At 58.0% G+C, this 20412-nt stretch overlaps 4 protein-coding genes across 20 annotated transcripts; 2 read left to right on the top strand and 2 right to left on the bottom strand.

Annotated features, from left to right (window-relative positions):
* Positions 1 to 209: 209 nt before the first annotated feature.
* dennd6b (DENN/MADD domain containing 6B) lies at positions 210 to 7193 on the bottom strand. Of its 7 annotated transcripts, none has more exons than XR_005096412.1 (21): positions 6975 to 7193; positions 6759 to 6797; positions 6642 to 6684; positions 6393 to 6502; positions 6242 to 6322; positions 5948 to 6053; positions 5759 to 5838; positions 5634 to 5693; positions 5392 to 5438; positions 5168 to 5290; positions 4992 to 5087; positions 4829 to 4926; positions 4679 to 4744; positions 4516 to 4580; positions 4363 to 4452; positions 4233 to 4286; positions 4057 to 4166; positions 3894 to 3996; positions 3743 to 3817; positions 3019 to 3478; positions 210 to 574 (listed from the first exon to the last, which is right to left on the bottom strand). XR_005096412.1 is itself a non-coding variant. In XM_037243061.1 (21 exons), exons 1-20 carry the CDS (start codon positions 7092 to 7094, stop codon positions 3356 to 3358), a joined length of 1689 nt encoding a protein of 562 aa, XP_037098956.1. In that variant the 5' UTR covers positions 7095 to 7193; the 3' UTR covers positions 210 to 578; positions 3342 to 3355. The 7 variants fall into 7 exon arrangements, 5 of the variants coding, with proteins under 5 accessions (XP_037098956.1, XP_037098957.1, XP_037098955.1 ...); XM_037243061.1 differs by having other exon boundaries at positions 210 to 578; positions 3342 to 3478; XM_037243062.1 differs by lacking the exon at positions 210 to 574 and adding an exon at positions 1871 to 1957 and having other exon boundaries at positions 3330 to 3478.
* gcc1 (GRIP and coiled-coil domain containing 1) lies at positions 261 to 3638 on the top strand. Of its 2 annotated transcripts, none has more exons than XM_037243056.1 (4): positions 261 to 402; positions 676 to 1640; positions 1742 to 2107; positions 2359 to 3638. In XM_037243056.1, the coding sequence occupies exons 2-4, from the start codon at positions 726 to 728 to the stop codon at positions 3175 to 3177; spliced, it is 2100 nt and encodes a 699-aa protein (XP_037098951.1). In that variant the 5' UTR covers positions 261 to 402; positions 676 to 725; the 3' UTR covers positions 3178 to 3638. The 2 variants fall into 2 exon arrangements, with proteins under 2 accessions (XP_037098951.1, XP_037098950.1); XM_037243055.1 differs by lacking the exon at positions 261 to 402 and having other exon boundaries at positions 572 to 1640; positions 2359 to 3181; positions 3341 to 3638.
* A 503-nt stretch (positions 7194 to 7696) lies between the features above and the next one.
* Positions 7697 to 11742, top strand: lta4h (leukotriene A4 hydrolase). Its single transcript, XM_037243057.1, has 19 exons — positions 7697 to 7903; positions 8592 to 8722; positions 8803 to 8923; positions 9091 to 9159; positions 9236 to 9340; positions 9432 to 9484; positions 9545 to 9617; positions 9684 to 9824; positions 9903 to 9926; positions 10002 to 10072; positions 10141 to 10252; positions 10317 to 10461; positions 10554 to 10657; positions 10727 to 10797; positions 10899 to 10953; positions 11037 to 11132; positions 11251 to 11333; positions 11398 to 11502; positions 11568 to 11742. Exons 1-19 carry the CDS (start codon positions 7754 to 7756, stop codon positions 11692 to 11694), a joined length of 1836 nt encoding a protein of 611 aa, XP_037098952.1. The 5' UTR covers positions 7697 to 7753; the 3' UTR covers positions 11695 to 11742.
* Positions 9068 to 20334, bottom strand: LOC119117067 (protein-methionine sulfoxide oxidase mical3a-like). 10 transcript variants are annotated; one of them, XM_037243042.1, is made up of 33 exons: positions 20143 to 20334; positions 19351 to 19507; positions 18674 to 19222; positions 18390 to 18597; positions 17970 to 18298; positions 17715 to 17889; positions 17526 to 17626; positions 17185 to 17442; positions 16943 to 17058; positions 16743 to 16866; positions 16592 to 16667; positions 16363 to 16510; positions 16105 to 16301; positions 15786 to 15955; positions 15667 to 15714; positions 15432 to 15542; positions 15304 to 15369; positions 15025 to 15184; positions 14812 to 14918; positions 14620 to 14680; positions 14409 to 14547; positions 14088 to 14230; positions 13725 to 13997; positions 13536 to 13612; positions 13268 to 13465; positions 12972 to 13199; positions 12796 to 12880; positions 12447 to 12546; positions 12298 to 12371; positions 12036 to 12202; positions 9450 to 11979; positions 9213 to 9362; positions 9068 to 9098 (listed from the first exon to the last, which is right to left on the bottom strand). In XM_037243042.1, exons 3-30 carry the CDS (start codon positions 18944 to 18946, stop codon positions 12084 to 12086), a joined length of 4164 nt encoding a protein of 1387 aa, XP_037098937.1. In that variant the 5' UTR covers positions 18947 to 19222; positions 19351 to 19507; positions 20143 to 20334; the 3' UTR covers positions 9068 to 9098; positions 9213 to 9362; positions 9450 to 11979; positions 12036 to 12083. The 10 variants fall into 10 exon arrangements, with proteins under 10 accessions (XP_037098937.1, XP_037098938.1, XP_037098935.1 ...); XM_037243043.1 differs by having other exon boundaries at positions 9213 to 9366; positions 18674 to 19507; XM_037243040.1 differs by having other exon boundaries at positions 18674 to 19507.
* Between the last annotated feature and the right edge of the window lie 78 nt (positions 20335 to 20412).

The following is a 20412-nucleotide window of genomic DNA, read 5'->3' as shown; positions in this document are numbered from 1 at the left end:
AAACAAAACATTTAGAGTCGGAAAAATGATCCTAGCTCCAGATGCACCTACCTCACTTCCGGCTAAAGACAACATGGCGGCCGTCGCTTGACTTGTAAACCTCCCTCGGCATTCCGTTTTCCGCTTTCAAATGCACGAATTCAAACAGATGACCTGTTTAAACGCGAAAGGACGAACCTCTGCTGAGGCAAGAACGGGGCAGTTGGCGGTGATGCTTCGCAAAGTTGAACTTTATTCAAAGTATTTGACTTTTGTTCAACTCGCAGCTGCTACGAGAGCGACACGTTGAATGAGCAGATGTGTCAAATGTCAAAGGATAATTGCTTTGAACGAGACCAGCGTCTGATAATTCATACAGAGCTTTACAGACGATTCCAGTGATACAAGTAGCACTTGACTGTGGTAAGTATCAGTAAAGTTCTACGTCTACGTCATCAGCGTTGTATGTCGCGGGGAGGGAGGCAATACGGCGATTCGGTCGGGAGACACTCACAAATTCAGCATGCGTAGTCACGTCAGCGACTCCGCTTCAGACTGTGTGCCTTGCCCAGAGGCACCGCAGGCAGGTGTGGCTCTGCAAGAGAGCAAGTTTATCTTTGACTCAGTGTTTGGAAAGCAAAGACCGCAAACAATCCCGCTTCTTCTGCTCGTCACACGCTGCCCTAATCCTTGCAGCGGCCCCGACGGATCCGGTCCGGTCCGATCACGCCAAGGGAGTCCGAGTCATGGAAAAGTTTGCAATGAGTTTCGGGGCTGGCCCCAGCAGGAAGGAGCTTCTGGAAACGCTCGAGTCCCAGAAGAAGCAGCTGGCCCAGTACCAGAGCCGCTTCAAGGATGTGGTCCACGCGTACAAGAGTCTGCTGAAGGAAAAGGAGGCCCTGGAGGCCAGTCTCAAAGTCTTGAGCACGTCTCAGGATGCAGACGTACACGGGCGGCTCTGCGGGCATGTTGTCGTCCAACAGGACTGCGGAGACGGTGCGGAAGCCCAGCCAACGGCCAAGGATGTGCCAGAGAAAAATGCGCCAGAAGCCGCACGTGCCGACGAAGTAGCGGCGCCTCGGGACGGGGAAGCGGAACACGCAAAGGTTCAGTTGAGGAGCCAAGTGGGCACACTCACCAGTGCGCTGGCCACCGTGACGCAAGAGAAGTCTCGCATGGAGGCCAGCTTCCAGGCCGACAAGCGGCAACTCAAGTTGGAAGTGGACCACCTGCGGGAGCGCCTCGTCGCCGCGGGTGCGCAGCAGCAGGCCGAGGTCCGCGACCTGCAGCTGCAGCTGGCGGAGAGCCGCGCTCGCGTCATCACGCAGCAGCACGAGCGCGAGCAGGAACAAAGCGACCAGTTGCAGCAGCTGCAGGAGCTGCAAAAGATCCTGCAGCACGAGCGGGACCTGCGACAGGACGCTGAGCTGCGGCTGCACGAGGCCAACTTCCTGGCGGCGGCGGCGCACGCCGTGGACGGCGGGGCCGAATCGGAGGTGCTCCTGAGCCAGGCCGGCGAGGAGCGCGAGCAGCTGAGGAGTAAACTGCGTCCCGCCGAGGAGCGACAAAAGCAAGCGGATCCCGGGACAGAGGGCTTACGACAGGAGCTGAGCCAGCTCAAGAACACCCACCAGGACCAGATCCAACAGCACAAAGATGAGGTAGGTCTAGCTCAGCTCGCCTCGCCTCGCCTCGCCTCACCCTGCTCTGCTCTGAGCCAAAGCTGCGCAGCGACGTGACATCAGAGGTGTGTTTGGCGCAGATGTGTCGGGAGGAGGCGCGCGCTCACGCCGCAGAGCTGCGGGTGGGCGCTCTGGAGCAGCGCGTGTCCGAGCTCTCGGACCTTCTGGGTTCTTGCGAGAGGGCGAGGCAGCGAGAGCAGCAGGCGGCTCAGAGGCTTCGAGAAAGGATGGCGCAGTTGGACGCCGAGAACCAAACGCTGGTCTCCAGCAGGTGTCCGGATGACTCCCAGCTGGACCTGAAGGACAAGTTGGAGAAGGTGAAGAAGCTGCTTCTGGCCGCCCAGAAGAACCCGCTCGGCGAGCCGGAACCGGTGCGAGACGCCGCCAGCCAGGAGGAGCTGCGGCAGCTCAAGGATGAGTTGGAGCGCTACAAGCTTCGAGCCAAGGTATCCATCCAGAAAGCCACCTCGGTTGGGTCCCTGTCCCGAGGCCTTCTTGACAGAGTTTGTGGCAATAGCGGTGCATGGAAGACATGCAAAAACAGCTTAAGGCCTGGCCTACGAGCGCAAGGTTGGCATTCTCGTTGGCCCTATCAGGCAAAATGGGTTGAAATTTGACCTCGCCGCCGCTAACGTCTACCACAGTAGCTAGCGACCAAAGTGAGCTGCATAATTGACGCTGAGGTCTTTCCGTGTAGGCGACGCCCAAGAGCGGCGACAACAACGCTGCCAAGGAGGGCTGCGCGGCCCGCGAGCTGGAGGAGGTCCGTGAGCAGTTGGCCGACCTCAGGGAGAAGTACATCGGCTTGCGTGTGGAGAGCGACAAGGCGGCAGCCGCGCAGCAGCGCCAGCTCCAGGAGCAGCAGCAGCACGCGGCGGCGCTGCTGCGCTGCCAGCGCCAGGAAGCCGAGCGCAACCAGACGCTCCACCGCGACCAGCTGCTGCGTCTGGAGGCTGAGCTGCACAAACAGCGGGAGCGGACCGTGGCTCTGCTGGGCGACAAGGACCGGGAGCTGGAGCTCCTGCGAGCCGCCACCAAATCCCTGACTGAAGAGGACGTCAGCGCCCAGGAAGTGGAGTGGGAGGGGGAGAAGCAGGCGGACGTGATGGCGCGAGCCCTCCGGCATGCCGCGCCCGCCCAGCCCGCGCTCCTCCTTTACGCCGAGCAACTGGCCCGAAAGGAAGTGGAGGCGGCGGGCCTGAGGCGGCAGAAGCGCCAGCTGGAGGAGGACATCCGCCGGCTGCACGGCAAACTGGCGGCCGGCGCCCAACGCCATGACGACGAGATGTGCCAACTTCGAGCGCAGCTGGACCAGCTGAACCGCGAGCACAAGCGCGAGGGCTCCAACGTGGAGTACCTGAAGAACGTCATCTACAAGTTCCTGACGCTGCCCGACGCCAGCGGCAGGCGGCAGACGCTCAACGCCATCCTCAGCATCCTTCACTTCAGTCCGCAGGAGAAACATTGTGTCCTCAGGCAGCAGGGAGCGCCATGGTGGAGCAGCCACACCAGATGATGTGTTTGCAAATGAACGTGTCTCTTTTTTTCCCCGCCAGTTAGATGGCAATAAATGTTGACTTGTCAATGGGGACTTGATGGATTCCTTTCCTCCAGGTGGTCATTGGAGCACCTGTGCGTGACCTTTCCCGCCGCCTTACGTTCACCGACCTGCCGTGCGTGCGTGCGTGCGTGCGTCATTGGGCCTCGAGCACGTCTCGCAGGTCTTGGGGCAGCGAGCTCACGATGGTGGCGATCAACGATTCCAGTCGCTTGAAAATGTCATCTCTCGGCTGCCCTCGCTGCCTCGCGGCTTTCGTCTGAAAAGCAGGCACAAGTCTGAGCTACTATCAACCGGATCCAAATGTCGCCCGCACACCTCGTTTGAGGCTGAGGGGGCCTCCCGAGGAGGGCAGCAAAGCGGTCACCCCACCCACACGTCACCTCGCTCGCTAATAAACAAGCTGGCAATTTGACAAACAGCGTCTGTCTTTACGTGAAGCGCTGCAAAGGCAGGCAGGGAGGCTATGTACGTTTTTTTTTCCCCTCAATATATATATACCTCAAATCAAACTCCAGCTCACCAGTTTATCTCGCAGCTTCAGAACCAAATCGACGATCTCCACTTCAGACTTGTCGCGAGACCATCCCGGCAGGTCCTGAGAGACAGACACGAGGCTCAGCGTGGGGACGGACGAGGTGGAAAGTGCCGTCGCTATGACGATGCTGGCTCACTGCCTCGCAGATGACTTCCAGGTGGAGACGCTCCAGTTTGCCAGTCATCTCTCGGAGCCGCTGGCGGTACCAGCCGTCAAAATTGGGAGACTTGAAGAACTTCCTGCGGAGACCGGGTGAGGTGAGCAAAAGCCGCTCGTCCCTCCCGCCGTGACGGCCGTACCTGTACAGTCCCGTCCGGTCGCCTCGCAGCGTGGAGGTCAACTGAGGGCCGCCGCGCTCCAGCACGGCCATGAACTCATCCTGACTGAAGGGGCGAATTTGCGGTGGCGTCTGCGCAAAAAACCCAGATGAGCGCACGGCCAGAACCACACGGCCACGTCGTCACGCGGGGCTCACCTTCCAGGGCGTGAAGGACCTCTGCGGCGGCATCAGGCTGGCCATGTAGCGCTCCTGAAAAAGACCAAAATCATCCTTTTGTATCGGCGCAGACTCTCCGGGCAAGGGCAAAGCGAGTCATGGCTCTTACCAGCGGGATGATGAAGCTGTGAGTCAGCTCTAAAAAGTGCCTCCTCAAGATGGCGCTCTGCACCTCGGACGGCCGACGCCTCTGAACGCCCTGCGGAGGAAAGCTGAACACCGCCGCTTGACTCCTTCCTGTTGAGAAGCTGCCACCGCTTACCTTCAGCAGACGTTTGATGACCATCTTGTCTTTGAGCAGGAAGCTCTCGTAGGCCGTGAAGAAACCTGCGCAATGGGCACAGCGGGAGGGACTCAAGGCGTGCGCCTACCTGGACACAAAGCCACTTGCACCCACACACGCACATACACACACACACACACACCTGGCTTGGCGTCTGGCGTCTTGAGTTTGGCCACTTTCTTGATTTTGAGCTGCTTCGGGACCTCGCCTGACAGGAGAGCAGAGAAGGCGACGGCGGCGGTCCATCTCAATGCTGCGTCTTTGGATGCGGCGAAGCAACGCGCGCCATCACCTGACAGCTTGGTGTTCTCTCCCAGTCGCAGGACATGAGGCCAGCCGTGGAAGGTCTTGATGAAGAACGGGTTGGTCACGCCCAGGATCACGTTGGGCCTGAGCAAGACGGCACGGCTCGGTTACCAACGGGGAGGCCGGCGGCGGCAGCCACTCGTACTCACGGCGCCTGCGTCCTGGTGGTGTATTCTCGAAATTCGCTGTCGTGGACCGTGAAGTAGGGACGGAAATCGCAGCAGAACTTGAGCGGAGCGATGGAGCTGAGGGTGCACGGTGACACGGGTTACAGTGACGAGCGCGCAGCGTGGCCAATCGGGCCGAGCGCAATCCGGGTGGGTACCTGACAAGCGCCAAGACCATTTCCGAGGAGACGGCCGGAGACGGCGCCATGACGACCACCGGCTCGCCCAGCAGCGCCAGTTCCCACAACATCTGCAGATGGATCAGTACCGACTGGAAACACCTGCACGGGTCAGAAGGTCGGCGGACGGACGGACGGATGAATGGATGGATGGATGGATGATGTCGCCGGCGGAAAGACAAGAAAGAGGAAGAGCGAGCGACCTGAAGAGGTCCAGCTCGTGCACGGAAGGCAGCGGGGTCGGCACCACCTGGAGAAGTTGAACATCCGCCGTCCAAATGGAGAGCGTCCAGCGCAACAACAGACAATTCAGAGCGGGCAACATAAAGCGGGGCAAATCTGCAGCCGCTCGCTCGCTCGCTGGGACGCACGGACCGACCACCGTGAACATGACGGAGGTGCGCGTGCCAGAGAAGAAGCGAGAAAAAAAAAAAAAAGGTCTGACCTCCTCAACCGAGTCTCTTGCTGGACTCGCCGCTTTGTCCGTCTGGCACGGAATTCGGACCTGAGGACAAAAATCAAGTTACCAGGGGAGCAAAGCACAGCCCAAATAAAAATAGTAACCCTTACCTGCAAGACCACACCCAAGAGTGGGAGGTTAAAGGTCAGTCCAGCGGCCAGGAAAGGCCAGCGGTCCATCTGCTTGCACACTGCGCACAGCAGGGGAGAGAGGGGGGGAGGAGGGGGGAGACAGAGAGAGAGAGAGATGGCAAGATCATCATGGTCACGGCCACCTGTGTGTGCGTGCGTTGACGTCACCTGTTTCCAGGCAGGGCTGAGATTTGGCGAAGAAGTCGGATGCGATGATGCGCAGCACTGAGTAGAAGAGCTGGACGAACGGCAGCCGCGACACCAGAACCAAAGACTGTAAGGCACGTCCACATCATGGCGGGTTTGACACGCACCCATTTCAAAAAGCTCGGCTCATTCTGCGCATCCGTGTCAAACACCAAGCCAACCGGAGCAGACATTGAATATTCAATTCCTCGCATATTCCTTGATGAGTCCAACCTCAAGTCCTACTTTCTCCATCTCAATACGACGCTACGTCACCTTCTGGAAGTACCCTCGCTTGACCGACACGTCCTTGACTTGCCGGAAGTAGACGTAACCGTAGAAGTGCGACGTTTCGCTCTGAGGGGAAACAAGGCGGCGCCGCCGATTGGTTTGTTTTTCCGATTTCCTCATCATTCTCGTCGCTTACCTGCAGGGCGGCTGGGGCTTCTTGGCCGTAAAGGTCGTGGCACAGTCGGGGACGTCTGCGACCGACAGACTGACGCATCCTGAAGCTGAACTGGGTGTCCCCGATGCATCCTGGGGAACGAAGCCAATGGTCAACTGGCTGGCTTTCGACAGCGCTTTTCTACCGAAGCTAAAGGTGACAGATGCTCGAGCGCGTGTTGCTTGGATCAGGAAGGAGCATGCAGTCCAAGACAAGCTAAGGCTCATTTACCAGAGTACGAGTCCGGGAAGGAAAGGTAGCACAGGCTGCTTTTCTGAAGGCGAAACAATCAGTTGGCACATGGCAAGAGCCCTTCAAGCACCGGGTGACCAGGTGCCATCGACTCACCTCCTTCTCGGTCAGCTTCACGTCAGGTGGGTAAACCAGCTGCAATGAAAACAGCGCATTGCAAGGAAAACCATTAAGTACATTCACTGGTCGTGCCTGGGAGCAGAACGAGGCGAGATTGCCTCCGAGCTCGCCTCCGAGCTCATCAAGAAACACAAGAACACGTCTCATTGGAAACACATGCCATGCTACCGAAGCTAAGCTAACAGCCCGAACCTCGATGGCTTGTCCGAGCTCCAGGTCAAAGGTGACCACACACAAACACTCGAGCCACGATGAGAAGCGGGCCCACGGACGTCGCCGACGGTCCGCTTCCTCGCCGTCCGGCGGGTTCATGACTACTGATGGAGCAAGCAAGCGCGACCGGTGCGTCCGAACCTCCCAGGTTCCAGCTTCCGAGTTTCAGATGACGCGGCGCCCCCCTTTGGACACCACCTGTAACGACAAAAACAGCCCCGACAACCCTTTTTTTCCTTTTGTTAAATAAATTTCATCGAAGCATATTACAAATTTGACAAATAGAAGGGTCATCTGTTGCAATACAAGACCAAAAGATAGTGACGAACAACAAATACAGAAAAATATAAAGAGAAAAGTAAAATCTATGCGGTAATAACGTGCTCGGGGCATAAGTTGTTGACATGAAAAGTATTCAATCAGTGCAAATCTCTATTGTTGCGCCGACGACTTTTCGCTTTTGGTTTGATGGATGCCGTGACGTCACCGTCGATAAACGGAAACGCCATGCTAAAAATGCTCAACAATAATTGTATCTTATCTCCATGTCTTGTCTCTCGTTTCTACGTCCATTGTTCAACCATGGGTTCAACCAATAGAAAAATACATAAAACCAAACGTTGTCCTCGAGCACAAAGTCATCGTAAATGTTTTACTGTGGAAATCCGCCCAGCTGCATGTTCCGGCCTATAAGAGAGCGGACTCTCGTGCCGTTGCGTTCACTTTCCGTCGAGGAGGCGGACAAAGTAGCAGCCAGCATGTCTCTAGATCCGTCCTCGTTCGCGTCCGCCGCGAAGTGCGTGACCCGCCACCTCAACTTGAGCCTGCACGTCGACTTCGAAAGTCGCGTTATCCATGGGACGGTGGCCCTGACGATGGAGGCCCTGGAGGAACGCTTCTCCTCGCTGGTAACGTCGCGTCGCACCCGGATGCTGCTTAGCCTGCAGGCTAGCGGCTTTATTAACGCGTGATAGATAATACTTTATCGGGCTGAACTTTGACAGGCAGGCAGGTTGACTTGGCTTGGCTTTCTCGCGCAAGTTCATTCAGGAACAACCTTTTTCATTTTTTTAAACAGACTTGTGGTAAAAAAAAAAAAACAAGTTCAAAAGTGTGTCAAACAAGTGTAATAACTTAAACCTAACCAGTTTTCATTCACCCAGTGTCATTTTTACACTGTTTTTGTTTACAAAAGTAGTCAAACCACAAATCGGTTCATAAAGTAAAAGGGTTTCATATATAGACTGTACATAAATCTTTTTCACAGATAAACTGACACTAGAAGTATTTTTGAATATACATGTACTATACATGTAATATATACGTATGTATTATTTTGCGTCGTCTTTTCTTTATTTCCGATACGTACAAGCCGATCATTACAAGACTTTGACTGATGAAGTCCATAGAAATGGATGCCCAAAATACGACACGTTTGTTACTCGTTGCGGGGCCAGATTAAAAAACGATACTGTACTTTGTCCCATAAGACACTTTTTAGTGACGATTTATTTTTTGAACGCACTAAGAGATCATCATGTGTCAGGCCGGTTTCCCACGTTTTTTTTTGTTTTTTTTTTTTTAAATCTGCTGCAGACTTTGGACACCCGAGACCTGAAAATCGCTTCCGTCAGTGTCAACGGGCAGGCGGCCAGTTTTACTATGGGCCCTAAACACTCCTTCAAGGGGACGCCGCTGGAGATTACGCTGCCCTTCGACCTTTCCAGGTGAGCCCTCCCACTCCCGTCGGACGAACGGCTCCCGCGCTGACTACGGAGTGTGTTCAACCGGCGGGCGGACCGATCAGAGGGCAGCACGCCATCGTGGAGGTGACTTACCAGACGTCGCCCACTGCGCCTGCGCTGCAGTGGCTCACGCCCCAACAGACGGCAGGGAAGAAACTTCCGTACCTCTTCAGTCAGTGCCAGGTGAGAGGCCGGCTAGCCAGCCGTTAAGCCTTGCGTCACGGTGCCGGTTGCTTGCTTCACTTCCCCCTCGCCACGTTGTCTTGCCTCATAAGCAGCAGCAGCAGCGTCCGGTTTCCTCTGTTGTCATGACGTGGAGGGTTTTTCTTTTTTTTGGTGCTGGTGTGCAGGCTCATCACTGCAGGAGTATGCTGCCTTGTCAGGACACTCCGGCCATCAAGCACACGTACTACGCTCAGGTCGAGTTCGCGCGCATGCGCGGAGGGAGAGAGTGAGAGGCAGACAAACAAACCTCGCGGTGTGCGCCGTTGGCAGGTGTCAGTCCCCAAAGACTTGGTGGCAGCCATGAGCGCACTGCCAGACGGTCAGCGCGTGGACCCCGGGGATGCCAATCGCGCAATCTTCCGCTTCAGACAGAACGTAAGCTGCCGACGGACGGCTCCTATCTCCAAAAAGTTGACACGTTGCTTGACTGGACTTTTGATTGTTGCGCTTTTGCCTGCGAGCTCAGGTGGCCATGCCGTCCTACCTGATTGCCTTGGTGGTGGGCGCTCTGGAAAGCAGGTATGTTGGAGTCCAGGTGCAGCTCCGGGTTCACACTTGTGACGCGTGCTTTCTTTTTAGGCAAATCGGGCCCCGGTCCAGGGTCTGGTCCGAGGCGGAGTACGTGGACCGAGCGGCGTTTGAGTTCTCTGAGGTGCGTCCCCCGCCGCTCGCTGGCTCGCCTGGCCCGCCGCTCGCTAAGCGCCGTAGCACCCTTTAGACGGAGGTCATGTTGAAGACGGCAGAGGACCTGGCCGGCCCCTACGTTTGGGGGCACTACGATATTTTGGTCCTGCCACCATCCTTTCCGTACGGCGGCATGGAAAACCCTTGCCTCACCTTTGCCACGCCCACGCTACTGGTGAGCACACGCCGTCGGTCCCGCGTGCGCGCGCTTAGTAGACTTTGGTTATTTTGACATTCTGCGTTGCACCGGCAGGCTGGAGACAAATCTCTGTCCAACGTAAGTGGGTCAAACGTCTCATCCTGTCCTCGCTAGTGTGGAAAAGTGTCAAGGTCATCCTCTTCCCGCCGCCAGGTGATCGCTCACGAGATCGCTCACAGCTGGACAGGAAACCTGGTGACCAACGAGACCTGGGAAAACTTCTGGTCAGTGGCTCACATGCCGGCCGGCCGGCCTGCCAGGACAGGACAGGACAGGTGTTGATTTTTGGCAGGCTGAACGAGGGTCACACGGTGTACCTGGAGAGGATGATCGGCAGGCGTCTGGAGGGGGAAGCCTTCCGCCAGTTCAAGGCCATGGGCGGCTGGAAGGACCTGCAGGACTCCGTGAGACGCGACGCCGCCTCGACGCCAGCCGCCACCGTCTTGACGCGTGTGTGTGGCGCGACAGGTTAGCACCTTTGGAGCAACAAACCCCCTGACCAAGCTGATCCCCAGTCTGCGGGACGTGGACCCGGACGACGCCTTCTCCTCCGTCCCGTACGAGAAAGGCTTTGCTCTTCTGTACCACCTGGAGGAACTCCTGGGGGGTCCCGGTAAGTCACTGGCACGACACCACGGTCGCACGCGGCCGGCAGCCACCCGCTCGCTTTCCTTGTGGACGACTTGTCCCGCTTGTCTCCTCCAGAGGTCTTTATGGGCTTCGTCAAATCGTACATCCAGATGTTTGCCTACAAGAGCGTCACCACGGAGCAGTGGAAAGACTTCCTGTTCACATACTTTAAAGACAAGGTGAGGCACAGCAGAGGAGTGTTTACGTCGCGAGCGAGCTCCACTGCACGGCTTTTTTTGGTCTGGCAGGTCGATGTCCTGAACAAGGTGGACTGGAACGCATGGATGTTCAGCCCCGGGATGCCGCCGCTCAAGCCGCGGTGAGGATCCTCCAGGCAGGCAGGCTGGCCGGCCGGCCCGCCGGCCTTTGAACGCTGCGCTCCCGTGCCACACGTTCTCTCCTTTCTTCTTCTTCTTCCAGCTACGACACCACCCTGGCGGACGCCTGCATCGCTCTTTGTCAGCGATGGGTCCAGGTGAGACTCGGGTGGCGCCCCATTCCTTTGTTTGCTTTTCAACGCGCAGGCAGGTCAGAGCCCTTTCTCGGTTCTCGTTCCAGGCTGGAGAGCGAGACTTGAGCGCCTTCGGCGCCTCAGATGTGGACGAGCTGTCTTCCCACCAGCTGGTGGAGTTCTTGTCTCTTCTTCTGCAGGAGGTAAAACCGGAGCGCCTGCGACAAGGAGTTAGTTGAAGACGGGAAGGCCACACCCGGTGGGCACTTTTGCGAGTGCTTGAGGGAGGGGCCCGCTTTAGTCCGCTCTGCTCCCTTTCAGGAGCCGCTCCCTTTGAGCCACGTGAAGAAGATGCAGGAGGTGTACCATCTCAACGCTTGCATGAACTCGGAGGTCCGCTTCAGGTGGGTCGCCCGCCCGCCGGCCGGCCGACTGGCCGGCCGTGACCATCCGCCGTTCTGTGCCCAGGTGGCTGCGACTCTGCCTGCGGTCCCGCTGGGAGGAGGCGGTCCCCGCGGCGTTCCGGATGGCCACCGAGCAGGGCAGGATGAAATTCACGCGTCCGCTTTTCAGGTACAGGAGGGAACGCTTCGGCGTCGACGCGTCGGGTGACGGGACGGCCGTTTTGCCCCCTACAGGGAGCTGTTCAACTTTGAAAAGTACCGGGAGGAAGCCGTGCGAGTGTTCCTCAATCACCGGGCCGCCATGCACCCGGTGACCTCCGGACTGGTGGCCAAAGACCTGAAGGTGTCAGCGGAGCAGTAGGACAGCCACACTAGCAGCAGCCAATAAAGAAGGGCTTAGGTGTGAAAAGCGCCCGCCGCTGTCTTCATTTGCCTTTTGAAACAGGAAGTTGCACTTTGGTGGTGGCGAAAGGGGGGTGATGACACTCACTTAGCGTATTGGTTAGTGGCTGTGGTAAGAGAAGTGTCCTTTGTAACGCCTTGGGTCAACTCTTCTCTTTCTTCATTTGGGGTCAACTGTTCATTTTTAGCAGAGTTCCATCCAAGGCATGCGCTTTGAAAAGCCGTGCTCTCCGCGAAGCGGTGTCTGGAAGGAGGAGACGTTTTAGAAGGACAAAGACTTACGGTCGGTGGGTCGGTCACCTGGCGCACGCCGACCTTGTTTTGAGAGCGGGCGGCTCAGGGCCGGTCCTAGCTGAGCCTTTGCTCCTCCAGCAGCGGCACCAAGGCCTTCCTGCGCTCAAGCACCTCCAGCATCTCCTCCAGGATGGCGCGCTCCTGCAGCAGCTCCCGGTCACCCTTCAGCCGGTCTGTCGCAAGGAAAGGCGGCAGCGTAGCGTGCCGGGCGCTCGAGGCGCCGCTTTCGCCCGACCGGCCGGCCTGCCGGCATTGTGGTTCAACTCACCGTCCAGCATCATCCGCTCGCGAAGCTCCTGCTGGAGTCGGCTCTGTTGGTCTTCCAGCTGCAGTTCCCGCGCGCTGAAGCGGCAAAAGTCACAAATCACAAAGCTGCCCGCCCGCTCGCTCGCTCGCCCGCCGTCGTGGCTCACGTACTAAATGCCGAGCTCCGACTCGTATCGGGCCAGGGCGTTCTTCTGCTGGACCAATTGGAACCAAAGCTGCATGAAGCTGCTTTTGTCGTCACCGCACGCTCCTGCGCACACCACAAACGCACACAACATCGTGTTTCGTTGTTTTGCCACGAGACAGACGTCTTTTATTGACGTCTCTCGTGGGCAAGGCTCTTTTGCCTGGCCGGCGGCTCGCTCTGGGGAGTTGCGCTCTGCTGGCGTCGGCAGACATCACATTGAGATGCTGAGTGTGTGTGCATGTTTAGCTCCCCAAAATGCAATTGATTTGAAAGGCTGCACAAAAAAAAAAAAATGAAGCTGGTAGCGATCACCTCGGAGACTTTGCTCCAGCGCCACTCCTTGGGCCTCCAGACGTCGCTGCTCCTCCTCCACCAGCTGTAGCTGCCACTGGATCAGCTGACGAACAAAAGAAAAGGTCAAGCGCTCTGTGCGGGCGGGGAATCCTCGCTCGCCAACGCCTCCGTCCGCCCGCCGCGCCCTAACCCACCTGAGCTCGGCGTAGCCTCTCGAGTTGCCGCCGCTTGGCTCGTCGGCGGCCGCTCCTCTCCGGCCGACGGCGCTCCGTCGGCCGAGGTGCCTCGTACGGGCGGAACAGGCTCTCGGGCACGCTGAGGCTGGACGGCTCCCGGGGACGGACCAGAACGCCCGCCACCTCGGTGGCACAGGACGAGCGGCCGTCCGAGTCCGGGGGAGGATGGCGCCGTGGCCGACGCTCCTGCCAAAACGTATTTGTTTTTTGTGAGCTTCGGCAAGTGGCGGTGAGCACACGGGCGGTCTTCCTACCCTGACCTTGGGAAACGCTGGCCTGAAGGCCAGAGCGTGGGGAACGTAGGCAGGCTGAGGACGAGCAAAGCCGTCAGCGTCCGAGACGGGTTGGAGATGAGCGCGAGCGCCGTGCTCTACCACCGCCGCCGCCGCGTCCCGCTCTCTGATGCAAAGTTTCTCCAAGCGAGCTGCCATGTCCAGGGTCTCCAGATGCAGCTGCAAACAGCCAAAGAAAGCGGCCGTTTCACCAGTGAGCGGCAAAATGCCCTTTGGTCACGCTTCTTACGTTGTTGCGGGCTTCCGGCGAGCATTTGCGCTGCGCGGTCCACCAGCCAGCATCGTGCGTGTGATGGAGTGGCTCTGCTGGGGGGGGGGGGGGGGGGGGGGGGGCAAACCGTGACATGGCTGTGGTGCTTGAGTCAACTCCATCGGCGGGGGCACACCGGAAGCGTGACGTCCCGCAGCAACACGGTACCTGGTCGGCCAGCCTCTTTGGTCTTGTCCCTGGTCCTGGAAAACACAGCCTTCCACAGCGCCCTGGCCCCGCCCCCTTCCGCTTGCCGTTCAACACGTTGGCAACGGCCATTGGATTCTTCGGGCCACGCCCCCTCAACACATTCCGCCAGCGAAACTTCTTTCTCCGAGGGGGATGGCCAACGCACGGAGGAGGCGGAGTCCACCTTGGTGACGAAAGAAGCGGTGGAGGGCGTGTTGCGCCAGGCCGAAGTCTCACCCGGCGCCCCTGTGTCTGCCCAGAGCAATTCATTCGATGAATGAATGAAAGAAAGAAATATTGCCTAACGAGGCCCAACGGCGGCCCAGATGTCTTGGCACTGACCGTCGCTGGATTCTTCCTCACTGACTGGCTGGTCTTCCTCTCGGTCCCCCTCTTCCTGGCAAGCCGTCAGCCGCAGGCCGTCCTCAAGAGCCTCCTCCCACGCCGTTTGGTACGTCGGCGAGACCGGAGTGTCTGCCTCTGAACTGAAGGCAGAGCAGGTCAAGTCAAGTCAAGTTTATTTGTATAGCCCTAAATCACAAGCAGTCTCAAAGGGCTTCACATAGACAAAAATTGACAATTATTCTCAAAGCATCCCCTGATCTTAAGCTCCCAAAAGGTGTGCGCAGGTGTGCAGCCATTTTCTTTTCTTTTGACAGTCACCTCAAAGTCTGGTCGTCTGTGCTCAGGTTGAAACAGGCCAGGAACTCCTCAGAGATCTCCTCTTCAGAGATCTCCTCGGCCTCCAGGCGCTCCGCTTTGTCGTTCTCCAACTCGATTCGCTCCGGCGTGAGTGAAAAAGCTGCGCAGGTCAGACAGGAGTCGTTCCGGGGTGCCAAGGCCTTGGGGTTAAGGTTGAGCTCCTTGAGCTCACCTGACAAGCGCCGATGCTCTGTTGCCACGGAAGACTCTTCAGATGACAGCAGCAGTGACGTCTGCCACAGAGAAAGGCTGTTTTCAAATCCCGTGTCACGGCTACTTTGTCACATGCAAAGAACGTTTGGGCTTGTTTTCCTGTCCTCGCCCTGCCCCGCCCCCTGCATTCAGAGCTTCAATGTGCGCTTACACAAGATGGCCGCTGAGTTCTGTCGCACGACACCATTCGGTCGGGCTTTGGCGCCGACGGACCGGCACAAGCGGACGGCTCGCATTGCCGCGGACACGAAAACTTCCCTGAGAAGCACACACAAATCAGGTCAATCACGGTAACAAACAAGCACTGCCCCAAAAAGTGTGGAAACGCCCCGCAGCCCGACCTTTGACCCGTTCACGTGCTCACCGGTGGCGGCGTGGAATCGGTAGGCGGCAATTCTGAGCGTGCTCCGACACACGTGGCACGCGAAGCAGCTTCGGTGAAAGAAAAGCCCTTCGGCGCTCAGACGCTCCATCACGTAAACTTTTTGGCGGCAGAAGAAACACACGTCGCTGGCGCAGGCCGTCTACAGACACGTGCACACACACACACACACACACACGCACACACACACACACACACACACACTCTTGTGGTTAAGCACAGACGCAGGCCTTGGAGGGGAGGAGGTGGGCGCATTTCTACCGGATGCTGGCGGTCAGCCACAGGCAGAGAGTCCGCTTCCTGCTCGGAGCCCAGCGTCCGCTGGCCCTGATGTCAAACACGACACGTTCCAAGACTGACAGGGACAGGCCCGCGCCCAAGGAACGTACCAAAGAGGAGGAGGAGGAGGAGGACCCGTGGCCCAGTTTGGCCTGCAGCAGGCGGGCCATCAAACGGACACGGGGGCCGGGAGCCTCGGCGATGGCCTCGTCAGCGTGCCACTGGACGGACATGCAAAAGCTAAGGTCTTTTGTTTGCACCGTGTGACGTTAGACAGTACGCGGGCAACAAACAACAATTTTTTGAGTCGTCACACGCTGCGGTGGCAAAAAAAAAAAAAGTCACCCGCTGTTGGTCTCGGTGGCACCGTTGGCTCGGCCGGCTCCTCTTCTCCTGAGGAGGAGACGACGCGCGCTCAGAGGTGTCGCTGCCGGCAAAAGCCTGGAAACGGACGGCGTTGCTACCTTTGACATTTGCTGCCGCGACAGATCGAGTCCAAGTCGGCTCAGGAGGGAGGCCGGGGTCACCGAGGCTGCTCGGACCTGGGAATCCTGGGACAGCCAGACTGTAGACGGGCGCAGCGGTGACGCGGCAAAATGGCTCTGGCGCCGCTCGGATTCCTCGCCTATGGCTCCTACACCAACCATCCGGACAATTGAACGAGTGAGATTCCGAGCGCTGCCTTTGTTGAATGGAGCGGGCGGGCCGCAAACAAGTGAGCGGGGTGAGGACATGGGCCAGCACAGCAGCACATTGTGGACAACCTTTTGCTTTTGGTCTCACCCGAAGAAGGCGGGCCATCCCGTAGCAGCTGGTAGAGTTGACTGAGGTACATGACCATGGACAGCGCGTCCGGTTCTGCCGCCGAAGTCATCTCCTCCACCGTCATCAGCGGCAAAATTCCCAACTCTCGCTCGCACACGTCAAACGCCAAGCCAACGTTGTGGTGGTGCGCCGCGGGGTTCAGCGACTCAAAGTCTCTGCGGACGCACCACGGTGAGTCATTTGGACGGCACGAGATTTCCCCCCCGATTTCCTTACATGAGTTGGGGTCTGTGGCGGTGGAGCAGGGCGCACAGAGCCAAGCCGCTCTTCCACGACGCCGTCAGGTCGCTGACGGCGACGCCGGGGTAACCCGCCGTCTGCAGCCGACACCACGCCAGAAGCCGATTGGACTCGGAGAGCGACTCTGGTCGGAGCCGAAACACACGCAATGGTGACGCCTACCGTCCGCCGCCAGAGCACAAACGCAAACGGAGGGGAGACTCACCCGGTATCGGCGGCGACGCTCCCACCATTTCCGGCTCTTGTCCCGCGTTCTCCTCCGTGTCGAGCAAATGTCTCACCTGGACAAGGAGCGGATGACGTCAAGCTCGCTGAAGCGTTTGTTTGCTTGTTCGTCTGTGTTCTCATTCAAGTACTTGATCAGGTGTGACGCTCAGGCAGATGTTGACGTAGCGACTCGACGGGTCCAGAGAGTACAAAGAAAAGTTCTTCTGCATGTTTTCAGGCGTAGTCTGAGCCAAGAAACGGTACAGACTCTCTCTGCAAACAGACAGGCGTCACACCAAGGCAGACGGACGGACAAACAGGCAGGCAGGCAGGCAGGCAGGCAGGATACCTCTCAGCCAGGAGGTCAAGGGGAAAATCTCCTTGGCACCACCGACGAATCATCCAAGACGCGTCCAGGGCGGCCAAGAAGCCGCGGGCGACGCCCGTTCCCATCGGCCAGAAGGGCTGCCGACAGAGACGGACGGACGGGTAGTGCGGCTCCGCCACCCGGCTCCGCCACCCGGCTCCGCCACCCGGCCCAGCCCCCGGCCCAGCCCCCTGGCCCAGCCCCCGGCCCAGCCCCCGGCCTACCTCTAGCAAGCTGTCCCCCACCAGCGTGACCAGCAGTCGGTGCCCTCGGCGCCGGCGGACCATAGCGGCGTTCTCCGACGCGTACATGGACGTGAAGTCAAACATGGCCACGTCCGGGCGGCCGTAGTGGTTGATGGCAAAGTCCAGAGACGGAAGCTGCCCGTCGGTGGAGAAGTTAGCGGCCGTGCGGGCAAAGGCCTGCAAAGCCTTCTGGTCCACGTTACTTCGAGAGAGGAGCAGCTCCGTGTCGGCAAAGTCCTGGCAAACAACCAAAGACCCAAAGGCAAACGTTGAAGTGAATGGCATCAGACAGAGAGTCGGAAAGCAACGGCTTGCGCCACCTGTAAAATGACTCCTTTGTGGAGCAGGCTGCGTTTCTTGGCTGTCATGACAAAGTAGTGCGTGTCGTCTTTGTAGTACACCAGGTTCTCCAGGTCCACGCCTGCCATACATTGCTCACCATTTTACTGTGCTGCCGTCAGAATGAAACCCCAAACGGGCCTCAGACTCGGAGCGAGGAGGGTTCTTACCGGTTTGCTGCCGGAGGTCCTGGAAGAACCGCTGGTTGAAGATTGACGCCACGCCGCCGATCTCCTGCACTCTGGCCTCGGCGCGAGTGTTTCGGTTTTTGAAATTGGCGGTGATGGCGATGGCCAGCTTGCCGCGGAACTCTTTGCGCCGAAAACCTGCGGGCACAGGGCGTGGCTTGCGGCCGGGTTCTCACCTTTGGACACCTTTGCTCACGTTCGCTCACATTTGCCAGCGGCGGCGGCGAAGCAACGCACCGGGCAAAGTGTTCCTGCGACCGTCCGCTCCCACGATGATGTCAAACTGCAGCCGATTGACGGCGTGGGACTTTGGCCATGCCTCCAGCGTCCAGCCCACCCCTGGAAAGAGACGGGAAGCCCGCCCGACTGACGTCGACAGACGGAATCGGGAACGCAGGCGCCGAAGCCGCGAGAGACGAGGGCACGGACGGGCTGGGAGTTTGTCTCACCGCCCGGGCGCTGGTCACCCGGCGGCTCCAGCACGTCCTTAAACTCCACGTTGACGTGAACTTCCACGCCGAGCAGCAGCGCCACCTTGAGTAGAACCAGCTGAAGTTGACGAATACCTGCGCACGCCAAAGAGCTTAGGGCAAAGCGACGGCGCCACCGCCGCGAGAAAGCGAGCGCCCGGAGGGGGCACAGCGGCGACTCCCTCACTGATGTGGTCGATGGAGCCGGCGCAGAACTTCCCGTAGAACTTCTTGGCGCCGAGTCCCCGCAGGTCGTGGATGGCGAAGGGCCAGAGGTGGAGCACATTGTTCCTGGAAAAGGTATCCCTCTTCTCCAGGACCACCACGCGAGCGCCCAGGAAGCTCAACTCCACCGCCGCGCGCAGGCCGCAGGGCCCCGCCCCGATCACGGCGCACTAGCCAACAGCAGTCACGGCATCGTCACACGGCACGGGTTTGCCCGCCTGAAAGCTCGGGGTTTGTGGGACGTACCGTGGCGTCGCGGCAGGCTCGGTTCTGCAGGTATTCCTGCCGGGAAGCCCGGCGCTCCAACTTGCTCCACAAGGCGTTGGCCTTCCAATACGCCAGACGCCGTCTGATGGCCCGGTAGAGCGGATGCTCGTTGCCGCGCCTATCGGCGTCCAGGTCCAGGTGCAGGTGCTCGCACAGTTGGCGGAAGGAATGCAGCGCCGCCCTGCAGGTGGACGCTGAAACAAACTCATCAAACAACACCTGAGCCTTTTCCCGCCGCGACTCGTTTCCCATGGCGAGAGAAAGGAGCGCGGGAGGGAGGACCAAGATGGCGAGGACGGCCACCACGGAACGGAGGCTTTACGTCAGAACGGCACGCACAGACGGAAGGAAGGAAGGCGTCGACAGGTGGCTCCTCCGACCTTTACAAGCGGTTTGACACAAATATGGCGATTTCTCCTTGGAGAGTGAAACCAAGCGCAAATGCAACAAAAACAAGTGCGCTCACGTCTCCGAGGCTGCTTGTGAACATCTTGAAATCCAGGTCGCTGTGCAGACTGCGGCGCTAATCTGTGCGCGTAAACGAGCTTAAGATGAGCTGCAGGCAGGCTGTCTACTTGCAGCGCTCCGCCACTTGCGCCTTTCAGCCAACAAAAAGAGCAACAGCCAGCATCTCGATTCACGTGGCGCTGTCTCACCTGCAGCCGAGCGAGCGAGACCTCAAGTCTCATGAGATGCCGCCCGTAAACGTCTGCCCACTTTGACGTTTGGCTTTCAATTCTTGGAAGTCACTATTGCTGTTGTTGGGCTCCCCGACGCTTCCAACCGCTGCAGGTAGATGCCGCTGAGTCCGTTCTGCAGGCCAGAGAGCGGACAATGAAACGGCGGAGACTAGCCACTAGATGGCGCTAAGAGAGCTACTCCATCGCAACTCGGCAAAAATGCAAAGAAATCTGTTTACATCCTTAGTTCTTAACCTTTTTCGCACCCCATTTAATTCACCAACCAGTTCTCGCACCCCTAACCCTAAACAATTATTCTAATAATTGGTTTACTTTACAGCTATAAGGCTTAATTAGCATGATCCCTAATGCCAATTAACACAATGACTTCTTGATTTCCAGAATGTGCCACTTTTTTCGGTTACCCGACCATTATCCACGAAAAATTGTAGTAAATTTCCCCCAAGGTATCCTCGCACCCCCTAGGAAGCATTCTCGCACCCCTAGGGGGTGTGAGCGTCCCCGGTTAAGAACCACTGGTTTACATGGAGGATGAATATTATACAGGTGCTCAAGTGCGATCGATATAGTTTGAGAACGTTCATTGGTACTTTTCTTGAATCGATTTGGTAACACAATCTCCAAAGAAGAGGTTAAAGACCCAATGACTAAAAAGTGTTTCACTTGTTTTCCCCAAAAAGAACCAAATATGACTTGGAGTGTGTCACCTGTTGGAGACATTTCCCTTTGACCACAACGTGTTCACACTTGGTCATTTTGTCAACGTATTTAGCAACGTGTCTGTCGAAAACGTCTTTGCTGGCTCGCAGGTTGCCCCGGTACGGTTCGGTTCGGCACGTCGTCTTTGCTTGTTGTCGATGCTTCAGCGTTCTCAAGCGAATGCGGAAGCAAGAGCGCCAGCCAGCCAGCCAGCCTGCCTGGTGCGCTCATTAGCGCAGGTGGTAGCCGTACGGAAGCCGCGATAGGGACAAATTCATATTGATTGACTCTTGCAGCTTTTCAAGTGAGAACCATTTT

This window comes from Syngnathus acus, chromosome 23 (assembly GCF_901709675.1).
Source record: "Syngnathus acus chromosome 23, fSynAcu1.2, whole genome shotgun sequence".
Classification (NCBI taxonomy): domain Eukaryota; kingdom Metazoa; phylum Chordata; class Actinopteri; order Syngnathiformes; family Syngnathidae; genus Syngnathus; species Syngnathus acus.
The sequence above is the reverse complement of the archived record's forward strand: the minus strand, read 5'-3'. Positions and strand labels throughout refer to the sequence as shown.

What these genes read in the sequence shown, in the direction of transcription:
- gcc1 (XM_037243056.1), top strand. Translation starts at nt 726, where the DNA reads ATGGAAAAGTTTGCAATGAGTTTCGGGGCTGGCCCCAGCAGGAAGGAG. An exon ending in TCCAACAGCACAAAGATGAG is followed by an intron (nt 1,641 to 1,741) that starts GTAGGTCTAGCT and finishes TGTTTGGCGCAG; the next exon opens with ATGTGTCGGGAGGAGGCGCG. An exon ending in GCTACAAGCTTCGAGCCAAG is followed by an intron (nt 2,108 to 2,358) that starts GTATCCATCCAG and finishes CTTTCCGTGTAG; the next exon opens with GCGACGCCCAAGAGCGGCGA.
- dennd6b (XM_037243061.1), bottom strand. Translation starts at nt 7,094, where the DNA reads ATGAACCCGCCGGACGGCGAGGAAGCGGACCGTCGGCGACGTCCGTGG. An exon ending in ACCACCAGGACGCAGGCGCC is followed by an intron (nt 4,927 to 4,991) that starts GTGAGTACGAGT and finishes CGTCTTGCTCAG; the next exon opens with GCCCAACGTGATCCTGGGCG. An exon ending in GACGCCAGACGCCAAGCCAG is followed by an intron (nt 4,581 to 4,678) that starts GTGTGTGTGTGT and finishes CCCATTGCGCAG; the next exon opens with GTTTCTTCACGGCCTACGAG.
- lta4h (XM_037243057.1), top strand. Translation starts at nt 7,754, where the DNA reads ATGTCTCTAGATCCGTCCTCGTTCGCGTCCGCCGCGAAGTGCGTGACC. An exon ending in CTGCCCTTCGACCTTTCCAG is followed by an intron (nt 8,723 to 8,802) that starts GTGAGCCCTCCC and finishes CGGACCGATCAG; the next exon opens with AGGGCAGCACGCCATCGTGG. An exon ending in TTTGTCAGCGATGGGTCCAG is followed by an intron (nt 10,954 to 11,036) that starts GTGAGACTCGGG and finishes TTCTCGTTCCAG; the next exon opens with GCTGGAGAGCGAGACTTGAG.
- LOC119117067 (XM_037243043.1), bottom strand. Translation starts at nt 18,946, where the DNA reads ATGGGAAACGAGTCGCGGCGGGAAAAGGCTCAGGTGTTGTTTGATGAG. An exon ending in CCTCCTCCTCCTCCTCTTTG is followed by an intron (nt 15,370 to 15,431) that starts GTACGTTCCTTG and finishes GTTTGACATCAG; the next exon opens with GGCCAGCGGACGCTGGGCTC. An exon ending in CGAGCGGATGATGCTGGACG is followed by an intron (nt 12,203 to 12,297) that starts GTGAGTTGAACC and finishes TCCTTGCGACAG; the next exon opens with ACCGGCTGAAGGGTGACCGG.